Here is an 18,888-nt window from a genome sequence, read left to right on the forward strand (position 1 = left end):
TAATTTCTTGGCTCGCCCAAGAAATAAAATGGATCATGTCAACACTTAAAATAAACAAACAACTTCACAAACTGTATTTTCTCTAAATCCAAATTGGCATAAAACATATAAATTTGGGTACAAAAGCAGATATCTGGTGAAAATGGCAGGACTGTGCATAATTATATTATTGCATTTAAACAGTACCTATATAGGTTCATGTATAGGTACATGAAAACTCTTCAGATGCCTTTAAAGTGGCACAGGAAAAGAGAATATTTACTTGAATGAAAAATAGTAGAAGGGGAAATGGTTTTCTGCATATAATGTGTAGAGGAATCAGAGCTGTAGCTTCATGGCACTTTAACTTAACCGGTTCATTTGTTTTTCTCGAAAATGGAACTGTGGAAAGCCATGTCTTTTTAGTTACGCTTACAGAAATAAAAGCCAGTTTCTGAATTATAATTTCTGAATATGAACTGCTGCATGTTATTTGAGTGTCTTTGCATTATCCCTTGTGGGGGTTTATTAGGAAATTAATAAGTAAAGAGTGAAAGGAAGAAGCAGCTTCTTTCCTGTCCCTCCATCTGAGAAATAATAGTGCACACTGTTTGGAAACTTCCGGCTTTGCATGTGCATGTGCAGAGATCATGACATTTTTCATTTTTGTGTTGTAAACAAGAGAGATCAACAGAATGTTTTGGATAGGCAGTGTCGTGTTTTTTAGTATACTCTTAATTTAGCCCATATTCTTCAACACTGAGTGTTTACATATAACACCACTTGCACAGAAAACTGTTTATCATGGCCCATAGTTACTGCTTTTTTTTAAGGTCAGGCCTGGCTTGTCAGTCAAAGGATAACATGGAATATATAAATTGGAATAGCACAACTCTGGAAATTTCTGAATGTAAGGTGATAGAACTTAAGCAGAAGACTGGCTTTTCAATTGCTTTTTTCCTTGTTGGCATCTAATGAGCTCTTTTAGAAGCATAATACATTAATTCCTTTCATGGATCTATACACAGAGGGTCATTTCTGAGACAAGTCCAATTTGAAAATATCCAAATAAATATGGAGTGGTCATTCTTCTCATCTATTTTCACCATAAATAGGGCATGTGAGCTCTTTATTAGATTATTATATTTGTATCTTCTCCAAATCAGTTTTTACCCATTGGAAATGACCCATGTTCTGGGGTCAGAGCTGACAGAAGGCATGAAGCTGTGGTAATTCTTTAATGTGGGAGTCCTCTTTTACTGTACTCCTTGGAGAGTGGCCTCAGATCAAAGGTTTGTGATACTGGGTGACTGTAATTCATTCCTTCTCTCCGCTAAATGGCTGGGCTGTATCTGCATTATTGTAGCTTTTGGGGTCATGTTCTTCACATCAGGAAAAGAGCAGCCTTGGAAAACTGAATCTACAGGGAATAAAAGGAAGCTCACCCAAGCAGTAGGGTCAGTTTCTTAAGACAACTGGTACAATTAGTTTGGAGGTAAACTACTGACATTTGGGAGAAATTGTTATTAAAAGATGCTGTGTTAATAGAGACAAGAGTTCCAGATTTGATGTCTGTGTAAGTAGGGTTTTTTTCTAATGGAATTTCTGTTAATGCAATGTATCTTTTGGGTTAATTAATTTTATATATGTAATGTATTTTCCACATAAAATAGACATTATTTGTGCAGCCTTCTTTGTTTTTTGGTTTTGGTGTTTTTAGTAATGCGGATCCATTTGGTCTTATCCCATATTTATTTGTCTAAAATTCAGTTAAAAAGCAACCATGAAACTTCAACCAAATAAAAAACTCCAGGAATCTATTTGCTAGACCATCAGACAGCATGGAAAATGGGTGTGTATATTATTTCATTTATAAACAGGTGTTTTCATCAGACAGAGTTACTTACAGAAACTGTGTGAATGTTTTTATAATTAATTACAGTTTTTAGCACCCTGTCTGAGAGTTACACCAAATTGTTCAGGGTCTAATGTGGTCATAGTGGAGCATTAAAAGAAAGAAGGACAACCCTTATAACCTATACAGTGATTCAACCATAATTGCCCTTATTGACATGCATTTGCCCAAAATGTTTCAGGTGAAACAACCTCAAAAGACTAAAAAAAGTCTTTTTCTTCATTTCTCATCACAAATCCTGTCTCAGTCCGAGGCCATCACAAGGAACTAAACCAAACAAACAAGCAGCCTTTCCCAAAATGCATAGGATACAAGGAGAAAGACTGGATAGCAAAAAATGATTAGTGCCCAAAATGATCTCTCTTAGTGACAGTCCTAAAGGACACATGGGCTATTTGCTGTAGAAATAATTAAAGTGAGAATTTGCTTTGCATTTTTGATTTGTCTTTCAGAGAATTACTTCGAAGAGGTCTTCAGTGTATTTTACCCCTGTTGTAATGCTGTCTTGTGTAGTTTCGTTTTAAATAAGCAACCAAAATTTGCCACACTTCAGGCATTTAGGAGGTGAAACAAAGGAAAACCCCAGTTTCTTCACTATTTGTAAAGTAGCAAATGGTTTAGTAGATGTGGAACTGTCGCCACACCATGTGGGAAATGATGCTGTGGGTTGTGATGCTGGGAGTTTGCAGGGGTACAACTGCAAGTTGAAAGCACAAGTGAGTTTATGCAATGACAACTAGTAATTGATGTACACAGATCATTCTAATGCGTCATTTCGCTTACAAGCTGCGGAGTCTTTGATGAGACTCTTGTTATATATTGCAAATCATCTGAAATTTAAAGTATAGCAAAATTGCTTCATTTTTCCTGTCCCCTTTCACCCACTCCTTCAGCAAAACCCCATAGGGACACCATGCTGAACTAAATTTTAAAGTGTTAGATTATGTGTCCTCATTAAAATTACTCCAAAATGCTGCAGTTAAGTGTAGTGGTGGTATTATGACTTGGCAGTTTTAATATTATATTGATCAATTTCCATTTCAAACATGATAAAGCTGACATGGCCCATGGTCCCCAAAGATGTTTGGGAAAGAAACTTCTTTTTAAAAAATTAGGGCATTTAATTGTAACTGATGATGCATGTCAGCCCTGGTCCCAGGAGGTCTTACAGCTTCATTTCCAGAAGAAATGGGAATTCCCTCTGTGACCCTGATGGCTTCTGTACCATGAAATTTTCCCCTTTATGGTATTGTAGCTAAAAGTGACACACACTTTTTTCAGCTGGATGTTGGGAGTGCGTGCTCTAAAGCTAGATCTTGCTGAAGACAAGTACAGCTTTCTGGATTAGCACTTGAATATTTTACACAAAAGATCCCCAAACAATATATACGTTAAATAGCAGCATCACAGCTGTCTCAGTAAATCCTAATGTCTGAGTTGCAGTGATGTTTTTTCACCCATACCTTTATAGTTTGCCAGCACAGCTGTCTTTGAATTAGCTCTGGCAGTAATGGAAACCCCTGCAAGTATGGGGTTACAGGTAGCCAGGAGCACCCTAAGGCTGTGTGGTGTAGGTGTCTGTGAGAAGGATGGTGTGTGGCAGTGCTGAGTGCCGATTCTGCTGCTCCTCCTCTAGCTTGGTGCTTGTCCCAGTGCTGTCACTCCTGGGGTACAGAGCTGCTAGCCAGAAGGTAGTGACAAAGAAAGGAGTGGAGGGCTTGTCTGTGGATCTGACAGTATTTCTCTACTTGGCTAACACCAACATAACTGTGTGTGTGATTGCAGCACTGGTATTTTATTCCAATCTGATAATAGCACTATTTTGAACCTCTGAAGAAAGGTGAGAGGTGAAAGTGCTGAGAAACAAAGAGTTACAGAAACTACATCTCTCTACCATTCTAGCTTTTATTCCTGCAGTCAGAAAAAATTGCTGAGAGACTTGGATGTCTTCTGTATAAAATGAGCTGATTTTAGTCTTAGCAGGAGAAAGGTAATCCTCTACAGAAGGGAGCTACAAGCAGAAATATTTTGGTAGGTGGGATGAATGTACTCTTCCTGTCAGCACAGATAATATTAGGTATAAACTCTTGGCAAAATCCTTGACATTAGTATAGATACACAAAACAGAGGTCTAATTTAACTCTCTTAGCTTAGATAATTTCCCTGAAATTGAGTGCTGTGATACTTGAGACTTTTTGCAGCACAAATTTCCAATGTAAACTTTGTGCAATGTGACTGTTCATTTTGATTCTGAGACCTGGTGACTGAGTGATTTAAGAACAGCACATCCCTTCATGAACATCTTTCCTTCTCTCCTGCTCTTGCAAAACACTCCTGTGCAGGCACAATGGATGCTGTGTGGAGAGAGGTCTTTGTGTTTTATAAATAAAAATATATTTTTAAAAAGTTTCTGTTGAACGTTGTAAATGGGAATCAATAAAAAATGGAATTATCTATAAAGTACAGAAATACAGAAAACATGTTTCATAGGAAGAAATTTCTGTTCATTCAGACTAGGTGATGGTCTGTCAGGTACTGGGTTATTGTTAGGTGACAATAACACATGCACCAACTGTATGGGTGGTTTTGTGCATAAAATAATTTTTCATTATTTCTTTGTCAGTTTCTGAATTTGTTGTTATACCTGCCCACCACTTTGAACAAGAGAAATTGTTCTTTTGGCTTATACGAACTGTGCCACCCCTGTCACCTGAAGAGAAGAAATGAATAAGAGAAGCAACAGGAAAAAAAAATCAATTTGTACCATTCCCTGGCTTTTATGGCATTTGCTGTACAAAGCTGACTTCCCCTTTCTAAGCAAAGCACTGAGCAAGTTTTTAGTTTGCTGTGTGGTTAACCAGCACTGGATTACTGGCTTGGTTTTAGTTGCTGAAAAACACAAAGTTTTTGTTCATTTGTGCAGAGTAAAGTAATTTATGATGGTTATTTGTTTTGCTGGTTACCTGTGCAAAAATACTTTTACAAGGTTATCTTGTGCTGGATGAAATGAAGCTTTAATGTCTTGAAAAGGAAGACTGTTTTATACTACAGTGTCTTTCAAGAAAATAAGTTATTATCAATTAAGAAAGGTTAAGTTTAATATGTCTGGGAAAAGACTGGTCTTGCACAGAAAGCTTTTGAAAACTGCTGCATTGCATGGTTACACTAAGACCTGAATTTCTAAGCAAAGCCTCTCATATATTTCCAAGAAATAAAGTTGTGAAGCACAACTGTAAGGGAATTGACGCTGCATCTAGAATATTGGACTAATATTGTTCCAGGACAAAGAAATATCAGTATGGCAAACAGGGAAAGGAAATATTCATGCTGATGGAATGAAGTATTGATTTAAGAGGGGGTCAAAAATCTGCTATGTGCTATAAATAAAGAAAATAATAACTTAGCTGCAAATGTGCACTGGTGTTTGTTTATTATTTTAGAGGTTTTTGAGATTCCTAAAAGCAGTAATATTGCAAAATATGTAGGACTACAATCCTGTTTTAAAAATAGGTACGCTCTCAAAATTATCTGATTTGGCATGAAGATAGACAAACAATGACTGGAAAAAAATACTCTGCTTCTGAAGGAAGCATACTTATAGATATTATCGTATATTTATAATTCTCTTTTGAAAAGCTAAGTAGAATTTTAGCTCCATGTATTATTTCAGTTGGAAGGATAAGCTATGTAAGCTATCAGTAACACTGATTTTAGGCTGAAGGTAACTCCCATCATTAAGAATCTGCCTCTATGCTTAGGCTGGTTTTTAGTGATCAGACTGGGTAAGGACTAATAACCTTTAGAAGCTGAAGAATTTGTAGAGCTTGTAGGAAAGACGTGCAGACAAATTCATCAATTAAAAAGAAAGAGAAAAATTATCAGTCTCAGTAGGATCAGTGTATCCCTGTCAGCACAACCTCCATCTGCTGCTGTTCTACAAATGTGACTGTGTTTGTATACCCTCAGGCAAGCCAGGCAGAGCATTATTATGTGAAATAATAAATTCAAGTTTTGAACTCTAAAATTAATTCTAAAGGACAGTACCTGGAGAAGATAGACTGCTTTGATTGTAAAACTGATTACATACAGAGACTTGGGAAAATTACATAGTGGCCACTGGATGGGCTTATTTGGTACATTTGCTCTCAGTGAGAATGAAGTGAGGAGCATGATGCCCTGAAAGCCTTGTTGAGTATGTACTTGGGAATCTGTGCAATAGAGGTCTGAGGTTGGAAAAAGAGGAAGGGAAGCATGAGTGGGTGGAAGATCTACAACTCCACCAGGACTTTCTTTGGGCATCCCTGGCATTAAGGAAGGGGAGCTCTTGCCCTTGAGCGGCGGAGCAGTCGCGCTGTGCGTGGGTCCAGTCCTTGGGTCCAGTCTGCCTTTTGTAATCGTTTAATAACCAGCTGCATTGTTAATGTGCAAGGACTGGTTGTTTTTTATAAGACACTTTTTTGTTTCTTTTAAACTAGAAAGATGAAAACTACAGAAGCCTACCACGAGATTCTAGTAGCTGGTCTAACCAGTTTCAGAGAGACAATGCTCGTTCATCGTTAAGTGCCAGTCATCCCATGGTGGACAAGTGGCTGGAGAGGCAAGAACAGGTAATATATATGTATATATATATATATATTACTTTATCAGTCTAATCTTTATGCTACTCCAAGCTATTACAAAGAAGTGTATTCTTACCTGACACAGGCTCCCTAAGCATGATAGAAGCACCAGCAGTATGCTGAATAAATTTGTATGGGATTCCTCCTGCATCAAAAAAAACCCTGCATTGAGACTGAAATGGACACCTGAAAATAATTTAATTTCTGGGTTCATAAACACATTCCTATAGTATGTGGAGTGCTGCTGTTCTTCACAACTGATACCAACAAGGGTATTTTAATTAGTATTATTTGGATAAATAAGCACTCTACCATTGAAATCCAGTAATAATGCTACATGATAGCCAAATGTGGGTCAGTTTTGGCACTGCACTTTTAAATACTTGTTATTTTTAACACCGTAAAACATTAATTATAAATCTTAAGACAGTATTGTATTTGTTTAGTGTATATTTATAATGCTTTTTATCTTAGGCTTTTTGGAGATACTTAGCAGTTCCAATTTGTGGTTGTTTTTAATCTATTTATTTCTTAATTTATTGATAAGTTGGTATTCATGGAGGTTTAAAGGTCTGAAATTCAAATTACCTAGAAATCACTTCATGTCTTTGTATATGCCTGAAATTTTCAAAGAAGTGTCTTCAGATGTATACAGAAAATGCATCTTTAATATGGAAATTGGAAATACAGCAGCAAGCTCATATGTAGGGTACTGCGTTTTTCATCTTTATGCTATGTGCCATGAAAATCTGAATTTTTGCATTGGACGAAAATGTACAAATTTTCTATTTTACAGCAATAGGACATGAACCCAGAATTTGCTTTATACAGAAGAGCTTTAAAATGAAATTTGCCATTTGACACAGCCCAGGCTTTATTACACTGTGCTGTGTGAATGGAGGGGAAAGTTTATAATTCAGCATTGTGCTGGTATCCTGGGATTTATCTCCTTTACCCCCAAATCCCTTACTGATATTTGAAGTTTGGCATTGGCAAATCATAGCATACTCCAAACATTCTTTATTCAAGCCCATTTTTAGTTTAAAAGGAGTTTAAATGATATCACAGAGCAGAAAAAAAACCAAAAACCTTCTCCCAATTGTGAGTTATTAACTACTTTTATGGCTTGTAATTATCTGCAAATTAATTATATTCTATGTTCTATGAGAAAAAATCTGTCTTTAGTCTTTTTATTCTTTCCTCTGCACATTTAATGCCAGTGTTCCTTCCATTGCTGTTTTCCTCCAAGATGATAGAGTGTTAGGTTGGGTGAAGAGAGCTGCTGTCTCTGTATCAGCCTGTGTTGAAGGGGAAAGGCAGTGCCCAGATTTGAAGGCAGCTCCTGTGTTGGTTCTGCTCGTTTGATGTTGAGGCGTATTTCCATGCATCATTAGATTTGCACTAAGGCAGTTAATGAAACTGTTGTCTCAGCAAAAGAAGTTGGATTAGAAATCTTAATAGTGATCATCTTGTAAAATGTCGGGTACATGAAATTTTAATATATGATGTTTCATATTAAGCTTTGTGTTGATTTTAGTCTCTGAACAGCTTAACTTGTTCAATTTGTTCACCAATTAGGTAAATAATTTGCCACTAGTGGTAGACTGGAAACATATTTGTTACCAGAGTTAACTGTTTGCAGTTTGAAATTGTAAGTATGATGTTTCTTTAGAGCAAGTTCTCTGCTTTTTGTTTCTGTTTGTTTGTAGTGGTGTTTTGTTTTTTTTTTATAGAGGGAGAGGCTTTATTCTTTGAATATGTTAAATGATTCTGCATGTACCTGAAAGATCAGGATCCTTTTGCAGTTTCATATCAGCAGGATAATTAATTAGATTGAAACCTGTTTAGCAGGATACATACTGGAGGAGAAAGTCTGTTGGGAGAGTGGGATGCACTGTAGGGAAGAAAGGAAGGGCCTGGTAGGGGATGGAGTAGCTGCAGACAGAGATATTCTTCCACACCTTTTGGCATTTTTAATATCTTCTTCAGTATCCTCTGTGGGATGTTGTTTCCCACTGGTTAAACTGTCACTTCTGAGAAGGGGAAGCTCAAGCAGCGAGGTTGCAATCTGGCATAATCAATTAATTTAGCAACTTCCAGTCGTATTCCTGTGTGCTCAGCAGAGCTGTGGAGGGCTGGAGTCCCCGCCAGGACGTGCATGAAGAGTCACAGACAGCACGTCTGGCACCAACGGCAAGGCAGCAACAGGGCCAAGAAACCTCTAGGGCTGAGCCCATTACAGATACCAGGGGTATTAATAGTCCTGATCTAACCTGCCTTTATGGCTCTTCAGAGAAGGTAGTAGAAAACATTGGGTTTATCTTGCAGATTCCAGAAACTTTTTGTTGGATGAAGGCTCTTCTGTCTGAACTCAAATTACTTCTCTCAAAGCTGTCCTCATCTCTTTCTTTTGAATATAACACAAGAAAGAATTCCAGGGTGATCTTTGTCACCTTCTAGCAGAAATGAACATTCACTGGAATTACATTTTGAAAGTCTGATGTGCTGAAGAAGTACAATTATTTTTGTGTGGACCTCATTTCCTTTAAACAGCACAAGAGAGCAAACTGGAATTCTGTAGCATCACAACTCATGCTGAAGATGAAACGAGAGACATTGTTTCTAGGAAACCATTATAAACCATTATAGCAGGCAGCAGAGATTAATAAGGGCATAGAATTAGATATGTTCAAGTAGGTGTTAGAGAAGTAGTTCTGTAAACTTGTCTGGGCTTTAGCACCTAAAAATGGAGGAATGTATGAAGCCCGTTAAAATTTCTGGCAGTAATTACTTTTGCTCATATCTGTTGAGTTTTACTTGGGCTCTAGTAAATTAGAGTGATATATCAAATAAATGGAAAAGATTGTCTGGTTTGTGAGTACTTTAAGGTCTTCTGGTTGGATGTGCTGGTTAGCTATATCTGCCTAGCAATTGCTCTCAGTTAGTTCCAGAGCCCTCTGGTTGTCCACAGGGCAAATGATCCATGTATTTCTCAGTAGCTTCTGGTATTTCTCAAGCCCATGAGATAAGTTCTATGAAACTCTCTACAAAAGAATCATTTCACCACTATGGAGCCAAAAATGCAAAATCAGTTTCAGAATACATTTAGAAAGATAAGGATTTTTAAGGAACTTTTTACAAGAGCACATAGTGATAGGACAAGGGGGAATGGCTTTAAACTGACAGAGAATAGGCTTAGATTAGATATAAGGAAGAAATGTTTCACTAGGAGGGCAGTGAGGTGCTGAAACTATTTGCTCTAAGAAGTTGTGGATGCCCCATCCCATCAGGGCCAGGTTGGATGGGGCTCTGAGCAACCTGGTCAAGTGAAAGGTGCCCCTGCCCATGGCAGAGGGGCTGGAGCTATAGGTGATCTTTAAGGTCAGTTCCAACTCAGACTGTTCTGTGATTCTATGATTGTATTTTTTATTCTTTCACTCAATTAATTATTTTTTACAGATTTTCACAGATTTACTAGGAAAAAAAAGTGCAATCTTTAATTTGATTCTCACCTATCTTTAAAAAAGAAAAAGTTGGTTTTTATTCTTCACCTTGCCCTCCACAACACCTTCCTTTTTCCCACAGAAACCATGCTTTAAAGAATAGTTGAAAAATCTTATTTTCTCTGAAATTTATTCATGTATGTGGTAATGTCCCTTTTATTTGAGAACTCTTTCTTCCCTCAGTTCATCTCAAGACTTGCTTGGGCCCTGATCAAATCTGGCCTCATGCTGTTTCATACCAGGGAGACATGAAAGGGAATGCGTGAAAGAGTTAAAGTTTTCACCAACTCCTTAAGTTAAGGTACACAGAAACTTTCTCTCAGGTGGTCATTTTTGTTTTATAAGCCAAATATTGGAACTGACAGCAAACAAGACACCTTGAATGAAACAGGATATTCCTTGCTCAGCTGGTTGGGAATGGGTGAGAGGACAGCAGGAGAGGAAATCATAGAACAACCTCATTTGAGTATGAAGCAGTTGATCAGATTTGCAAATACAATGAGTTTAGTATAGTTTACTTAACTATAATTCTCTCTCTTGCCCTCTATATATGTATTTATACATTTATGTATTTGGTGTATATCTGTATTTATTGGTGCATGAAAACAAGGTAGGAGATGGAGTAAAATTTCATAGTTACTACTGAAAAACATGTCTGATTCCAAAGTGCCCGTAGCTTTCTGGTCCAGCAAAAGCCAGAGACTGGAGCAACTCAAATGCATTCTGAAATGGCAAGAGGAGCTGGTTAGTCCTGCTGTCTTCTTAAGCAGAGCTGTGCTGCATGGAACGCTTCCCTAAGTTATTTTTGTTCATGACATCTGTCCATAGTAATCTGGTACTGTTTCTCTGGTTTCTCTGGTTGCAGCAGCATCAGACATGGAAGCAGCAGATGGGTCTTGTATCTCCAGCTGTAGAGTACCTGCCTTCAGCTTGTATTTTCAGCAAAATAAGGCCTGCTTTTAATATCATTGAATATGCTCTCTTCAAACATTTGGATACTATAAATTAATGCATTTCAGCACTGTCAGCTGAAAAAAGAAATAAAGCTTCAGAGGCAGGTTGGTGAATTTAAACCACTAATTTCATGTGGATTTGTCAAATTTTCATGTAACACCAATCAACCTGTTTCTGATTCATGCCTCACGAAAAAAGGCAGCAATACTGCTCATTTATTGTGTTTATTTTTAAATGTTTTATAGAGTTATAGCTAATGTATATATTTTGTTTTCACTAGTGTACCTCTTCTGTTATTCTCCTTATCTGACAGGTGTATTTTGACTTTTTTTTCCCCCTAAGTTTTATCTTTTATTGTGACTGTCACTGCAGTGGAAGGGTCTGTGAATTCTGTTTCATGGCCTGAAGAGGGGGGAGGCTTGGGTTGAGGCTCTTACCTCAAACTCCTCACATGTAGAGGTTGAAACTGCAGTAAAAATTATTGTAATTATAAGGAGTTGAGCTTTAAGATTTGGAAAAAGGAATAGCTAGGCTTCAGTTAGGGGAATCCATTCTGTAACGGAATTAGATTATCCATTCCGCGTAAAATGTCAGGGTAGAGTCTATTGCTTTCCTCTCTCCAAGGACCATGCACTTCATAATCTGTCTCATGTCATAACAACCTTAATGAACATAGAACCCTGGCAGCATATACAGTATAAAATACAAAGATGGTTTTAAAGCATATCAAACTCCCTATAAAGGATATCTGTCACTAAAATAGAGAAATGCATGTGTTCAGAGCTCTAGGCATAATGCAGAGACCTCTCTTTTTGGGGGGTCGTCAGTGGAGGTCCCACATGAAAAGAAGAGAATGTGTGTGTGGAAACATGAGATTGCCCAGCATTTGAGAAACTAGGTAAGAACACTGAGGCTGATCATGGGAGGAGTAAATGTAACCAAATGTCTTGTGTTAGCTTGTTTCTGGCTTGGCACATTATGTAACATTGAGCAATTGGGCATAGTTGTAACCAGGGGCAGGTAGAAGTGACCAGTGTACTGGTGGAGGATTTACAGTTAATCAAAGAGTTGGTTGGAAGACCTCAAAGTGCCCCTGCAAGAGTTCAAAGTCTCCCCATATCCACTTGGAAATAAAGATTTTTTACTACTTGAGAAGGGTTCTTGGTCCTGTGATCACACTGGCTTCCCTCTGATATGGCTGCCAACACCCTGACTGCTACAGCAGTTGTTTCTTCTGGATTTTGTGCTGTGAAGATGGTGAAAAGCTTGTTTTGGCCAAAGAATATTTTCTCTTAGCTGGTGCTGCTACAGGTAATTAGGTATTGACTGCTCCCTTTATTTCTTTATATTGGCAAGATTTGAACTATTTCTGAGCTCAAATGCTCAGATGAAATGTAAGCTATCAAGTGCTGGCTTCTCAGCCTCCACTCAGCATGAACAGGGACAATTATAACTTGGTAAGGGCAGTGTTTTGAGGCAGCCAAATGCCCTGTCTGGCTGCCAGATGAGCATCCTGACATCTTGGAGCTGTTACTAAATACACATGTAATAATGTTTTCCTTATTTTTTTCTCCTTTTTTCTTTGTCTAATCACCCCATGGAATATTTTGTATATATAATATGGTCAGAATTTTTATGCAATTTCTAATAGAATTTGACTTCCCATAAGACTGTTGTGGTATTGGGGTATCACTGATCTGTATGGGACGACAAGTAATTATTCTCTAGATTTGTTTCAGTGTTCTCCCCTGTTTCTTTTATTAGATAGGAAAAAACCAGTGTGCATAGTGAGCTCCAAAATGAGAAACCTGTATTTCAGTGATTATAATGTGAGTACTTACAAACCTGTATTTCAGTGATTGTAATGTGAACACTTACAAAAACGACCCAAACTCCTGTTGTTTACCACTGGAGTATGGATCCAGGCTGGAAGTGCTGAGCTGCTTCCAGCAGCTGGTGATGGGCCCAGCTCCCACAAACACGTCTCGACCTGGGAATTGCTGGAGTTGGTTCTGTTACTTGTCAGAATGCTTGAAAAGAGGCAGGGAAGGGGAAAGAAGCTCTTATGGTGGGCATGTAAGCTCTCTGTATTTACGGTGTCTGCTTTTAAGGTTAAAATTTTCACCATGTTTTTCTGTGGTGAGAATCAGAATCATAGGTCTATTCTAGGTATAGATCTGACTTGATTCAGATCCAGATTTCTAAATCTAATTGTGATTTCCATATTTAAGATAAATTTGGTTTTTAAGTCCTATCTTGATCTTTTTCTGAATTTTTTGTATTCCTACACCCATAGACGAATTTTTGTGTCTCCTGAACTCAATATATCTGTGTTTTCCTGCATAAACCTTAGACATGAGTATGTTAATACAGATGTTTGTTGAATATTCTTTGAATGTTTGTGTATAACCACAGAAACAAAGAAGCCTTGAAGAGAAATACTTCTTTTTATGCCGAATGCATCAGTATGTACAGAGATAGAATCAAATTTCAAGATACAACCAAGGCAGAATGTATTAGTCGTAAGAAAATATTAATGTGGAATTTATAAGTCTGTGCACTTTCATAGAAAATGGATATTTCTGGACATGATCGTAATTGTATATTTTGGAGAGAGAAGACTCTTCTTATTTGTCTTGGAGTCATGAACAGATTTGAAGTTGTTTTTCAGTGCTGAGGATTTCAGTTTATATGAGGTAGGAGGTTGGAATAAACAGCTTTATTGCTTGGGGACAGCTGTATTGGTGATGCTTTTATAAACACTGTTTCATGCTGGCATCTATCTTGTTCTCCTTTCAAAAATAATATGTCATTTCATACTGTGTATTAAATAGGTGAGACAGTTGGGGGCTACAGTCTACTTTCAGTTATAAGCTGCTGTGTAGATACGAATTCAGAGACAGAATGTAACTCCATATGTGTCCACATTAAAAAAAAAAAAATAAAAAAAAGCCAAATGAAAGCCAGAAATGGCAATTTTACAAAAATACTCATGTTTTTTAATTATTATAGAACTAGACATGCAACATGTTCAGGTGTGTGTATCCTCACACTCAAACACTCTCAAAGATGCTTAAGAATAAGCAGGCAGATGATGGATTGAAATAAAAAGAATCAATAGTCCATGTTGGAATACACCAGGTCATCTCATCCAGCCTTTTGTGGGAAGGAGAGACTAGGTGAGACTACCTGGTACCCTGTCCAGTCCTGTCTTGACCACCTCCAGTGATGGGGACTGTATCATGTTCTTAGGGAGGTACTTCTGGTGATGGATTGTTCTGATTATAACAAGATCTCCTAAAAACCAAATCTAAACCAAGCCAAAAAAACACCACCAACAAATCTTCCTTGTATTAAGATGAAATCTTGCTTGAAGCAACTTGAACCTGTAGCCCCTTGTCTTCTCCTTGTGAAGAGCCTCTGTCCTCTCTGTAGCTACTATTTAAATACTCAAATAATGTGATGAGGTCCCCCTGAGCCTTCTCCAGGGAGAAAAGACTTCCTGAGTCCCTCTTCACAGTGAATGCTCACCAACCCTTTAATCATCTTCATGGGCCCCCTCTGAATCTTTTCCAGTGCATCCTTGTCTTTCACGGGCTATGGCAGCCAGAACTCGACACAGTTCTGCAGGTGCAGCCTGACAAGCACTGAATGGAGCAAGATGTCACAGCTTTGTCTCTGCTACTGTCTGCTATGAGACCCTCTCTGTTTTGCAGAAACTTCTTGGAAAGTGTTGTCACACATGAAAGGCATTTTCTGACTGGCTAGTAACCATAGACTGCTATTTTTCTGCCCTTTTGGGCCAAGCTATTTAAATAATCCTGTTGTTATGGTAATTTATGGTAATGAACTTACCATACCAGCAGTATAAATAATATTCTCTAAAATTGCAGAGAGATGCAGTAGGAAGCTTTCAGTTAATTACTACTCTTAGTTTTTTTGACTGTTCTCTAAATATTTTGTGAACAATATTATCTGATTCTTTTTGGGCTTCTCTCTGTCCATGGCAGCAATGACATCTGAAAATCCATTAATGACCCTGGAAAAGCATTTTGTCAAAGGATGCGTCCGGTGTTTTTTTTCCTTCATTGTTTTCTTTCTTCATGCTGTGAAAAAGGTTTGTCTTCTCATATGTTTTCTTTCTACTCCAGGTGTATATAATGAATCCCCACTACTTGTTTATAACAAAAATGCTCTCTGTTTTCATAATGTGCTTGGTGGTGCTTCAGTGCTGTGTCTTCAGTAGTCCCAATGGGAATGTGGCAGGAGTCAGCCCTGTTGAGCCCAGCTTGGGGTGGTGATGGTCGCAGCTCTCCCCCTACACAGCCCTCCCTGCCTGGAGAGAGGGGGGAGAGGTGGCCCTGGTATGGCCGAGGAAGCAGCACTGAGCAGGAGCCACAATTACAGAGTGCCAAAGTAATGCAGAACTGAAATACATTAGTAAAATTAAAATTTGTCCTCATTCCCTCGCTGGGTAATAGAGTTAATGAAAATAGATCTAACCAAATTAAGATAATTTATTTCATTAGTTTACGGCGCTGTAAAACTTTTCAGGGTAGTACAGCCCTTCGTGCAAACCTGAAATGGATGCAGTTCCACTGTTCGCTTCAAAGACCACAAAGGTTAAAACTTTTAAGTGTATTAAAGTAATTCTGTTAATTGTGTCTTTAGAGGATTCTCCCTTGCCCTTCTTGGTAAAGTATTCTTAATTTAAAATTCACATTATGCTCGTTCTGCATTCTAGCTTTTAACCAAAGTGTAAATATGTGATTGCTTGTGTCTTCAAGGCTTAAAAAGAAATTATGCATTTTTGTTGCAGAAGGTGGTACTGGTAGTACATGATACTGATATTTTACCTTTTTTCCCCTTTCATTTTGCATTCCTTTTTTCTCTGCTCCACCTTTCTCTTCTTCCTATGTACCTGCTTAATGGTTTGTAATACAAGTTGCAATGGGACAGGAGCCAATTCCTTGGAAGGAAAGAGGTGCCATCTCTAAGCTCCATTCCCTAAATCCCTTTTCTGTTTTATTCTGTGCAGTCTCAATGCTGTTTTTTTCTATGTTCTATTAGAAAGACACCATTCAAAATTAGAAGGTTGTCCCAGATGCTGTGTTTTTCTTATGTTGTGGTGTTTTTTGTTTTCGTTTGTTGTTCATTTTTGGGGGTGGGGGTGGTGTTTTGTTTTTGGGTTTTTTTTTTGGTTTTGTGTTTTGTTTTTTGGTTGGTTTTGTTGCTGTTGATTTTTCAAAGAATCACAGTGTGATTTGGCTTGGAAGAGACCTCTGTAGATCATGTAGTCCAACCACCTGCTAAAGCAGGTTCACCTAAAGCAGGCTGCACATGATCATATCCAGGCAGGTATTGAATACCTCTGGAGAAGGAGACTCCACAAACCCTCTGGGCAGCCTTTTCCAGTGCTCTGTCACCCTCAAAGTAAAAAAATATCTTCTTGTTACTTTCAAATTATAAGAAAATCTAAGGCAGATAATTTACTTGGTTTTGTTGTCAAACCAAGGTTTTATAAACCTGCATTAGAAGCCAGGCTGGTCTTAGATTATGCTACACATTGATTTAGTTTTTAGTTGACCTATTTCACACTGTAGAATTTTCTTGACGTTAAATGGAAAAGCAGGTGCCTTTTTCTTTGTTTTTTTTAGTACTCTGATTTTCTTCCTGATACAAATTTTCTTCTAAATGGCTTGTATTACTTGTTTTAAAGTAATATTTATACTATTGATTTGTAGTGGAAGTTTTAGTCCTTCCTACATAAAATAAAAACACTTCCTACACTAAAATAAATTTTTCTGGACTGGAACATAGATATGAGAGCTCTTGGCTTCTCATTATAGTTTTTAGGGGAGGTAAAAAAGTTTGGGTAAATCACTGCTGAGAGCTGCAAGTCACGTAACTCCAAGCAGAACAAAAATAAAGACAAAGTGGTTAATTTAGGCAAGGGAAAAAGACAGATTTTGTATGAATGGGAAACATATCTTTATTTAATTTATTGAATAATAGCAGGATGATTTTCATTTTTTTCTTTCAATGAATTTTTCTGTCACTAGTTGTGAGGAAGGAGCTTTTAGAAAAGGGCCAAGTCCTTTCTGTTGTGGAAGTGATAATTTATCTCCCATTGATGGAAATAGGAAAGGTGCTTACTCTTTAAAATCATGTGTGGACAGGTCATTTTAATGACATGGTTGCACTTTGCTGTAAATGGGAATGATACCGTGTAACTTAGAGTTAATAATTGAGTTATGTGGAAGTAATTTGTCTGGGTTTTTGTTTTATTTTGGGTTTTAAATTTAATCTTGATTTTATTGCTTAAGTATGAGCATTTCATTATTGGATGTAGTACTCTCCGGCTGGATTAAGTGGTTACTGTAATTTATAGGATACTTTGAGAAATGTCATGATTCTCATGAAGCGACACAGCAAGATTTAGAGACTGCAGCAACTGAGTGAATGGAATTACGTAATGTGACCTAGTTGATGTGAGATACCATAAGATTTTAATTTATTTCCACAATATAACTGGGTGAGAAATGAAGACCAGCTCCACCAGTTCCTTCAATGCCTGATTTGAAAATAAGTCCATTCTAAATTGTTCTTGAAACTACTTGGAGTTGCATATGAAATGGTCAGCTTCCTGTCCAGGGCCAGGGAAGGGACATGCAGGGACTAAACTAGTTAGGAAACAGGGGTGTACAAAGAACTTATTTACTTCTACATATGTCACATACAAGACAGAAAAAGCAAAAATGCCTATCTTTTTCGTAAATACTTTTATTTGATCTAATTTAATAAAGAATTAAAGATCTTTTCAGAAGACCTACCAGCTTCCTTGTGGCACTGGAGAGGTTTTTTGCTGGATCTCTGTGCCAAAGAAGGAACACCAATACGTTACCAATATGTAACTGATGCAATTACTCAGGATGAGGGAGGTTCCATACTCAGAATACCCAGAATTAAAGCAAATACAGCACAACTAGTGTTTCCATGAGGAAGCAATCAATTGGATGAACAAAAAGAGTTTCTGTAATAAACTGCTGTAAAGATTTTACTTAAAAAAACCACAAACTACCTTTCATTTTGATCTCTTGAATATGCTATTTTAAGAATAAGTATTGTTGCCCAGATTCCATTTTAAGGTATTACTTTCATGCCATCTGCATGTGGTTACTTCAACTTCATTTGGATTGAAATTTTCTATGCTTTTTCCAGCCAAGAGTTGACTATTTATGAATTTGAGAAAAATTTGTTGGCTATTATTTTCATTTGCCATTGAAAATACTACTTGTTTTCAGAGTTTAAAAATCAGGGCAGTATACATATAAAATTATTTCTAAAGAGAGGGGAAAAAAATGACTCTTTGGTTTGTGTACTGCAGGCATTTTTAGAGACTATGGAATAAACACATGAGGGAGGAGTGAGGTACCCAGTATGATCAAAACCTCTGGTTCTCCTATTATTTCTTCAAAATACTAGGCAAGAAGCCAGTGTTCAGTCACTGTTTCAAAGCTTAATTTCCTCTTACTTTTGTGATATCCTCATTTGTCTTAAGAAATCTTCAGTTTCCTAATGTGTAGGAACTCATGATTGCTTATAATTTCCACTCATTTATCCAAAGCCCAGACTAAATTAAATGTCCCAAAAGAAAGTGGGCTTATCTGTGAGCATCTCTCTTTAAAATTATTGAAAGTTGCATTGAGTATTCCATCATGCCATTTTTATTTATCTGGTTTTCTAGGCAATAATTGTTACAACAAAGCACAGACTTCATAAAGCAAGCCCATCAGTAGTTCTTCCTTGTAGTTACACTTTGCCACTCTAAATAGCTTTCTCTTTATGAAAACTCTTTTAGCTCATCCTCTCATCAGAACTGATGGATTTTTCTGGTGACTTGAAGGTCTTTAAAACT

General features: G+C 37.4%; 1 protein-coding gene across 15 annotated transcripts in view; it reads left to right on the top strand.

Moving 5' to 3' along the window:
* Positions 1–18,888, top strand: part of PARD3 (par-3 family cell polarity regulator) — a 446,575-nt gene that overhangs the window by 188,746 nt on the left and 238,941 nt on the right. For 11 of the 15 annotated variants that reach the window (XM_058830950.1, XM_058830956.1, XM_058830954.1 and 8 more), the window contains exon 5: positions 6,370–6,501. The exons of the other annotated variants lie outside the window; for them this stretch is intronic. In XM_058830950.1, coding sequence (XP_058686933.1) covers positions 6,370–6,501 — 132 coding nt within the window. The remainder of the gene's footprint in view (positions 1–6,369; positions 6,502–18,888) is intronic. 15 annotated transcript variants of the gene reach the window in all.

This window comes from Poecile atricapillus, chromosome 2, assembly GCF_030490865.1.
Source record: "Poecile atricapillus isolate bPoeAtr1 chromosome 2, bPoeAtr1.hap1, whole genome shotgun sequence".
Lineage (NCBI taxonomy): Eukaryota > Metazoa > Chordata > Aves > Passeriformes > Paridae > Poecile > Poecile atricapillus.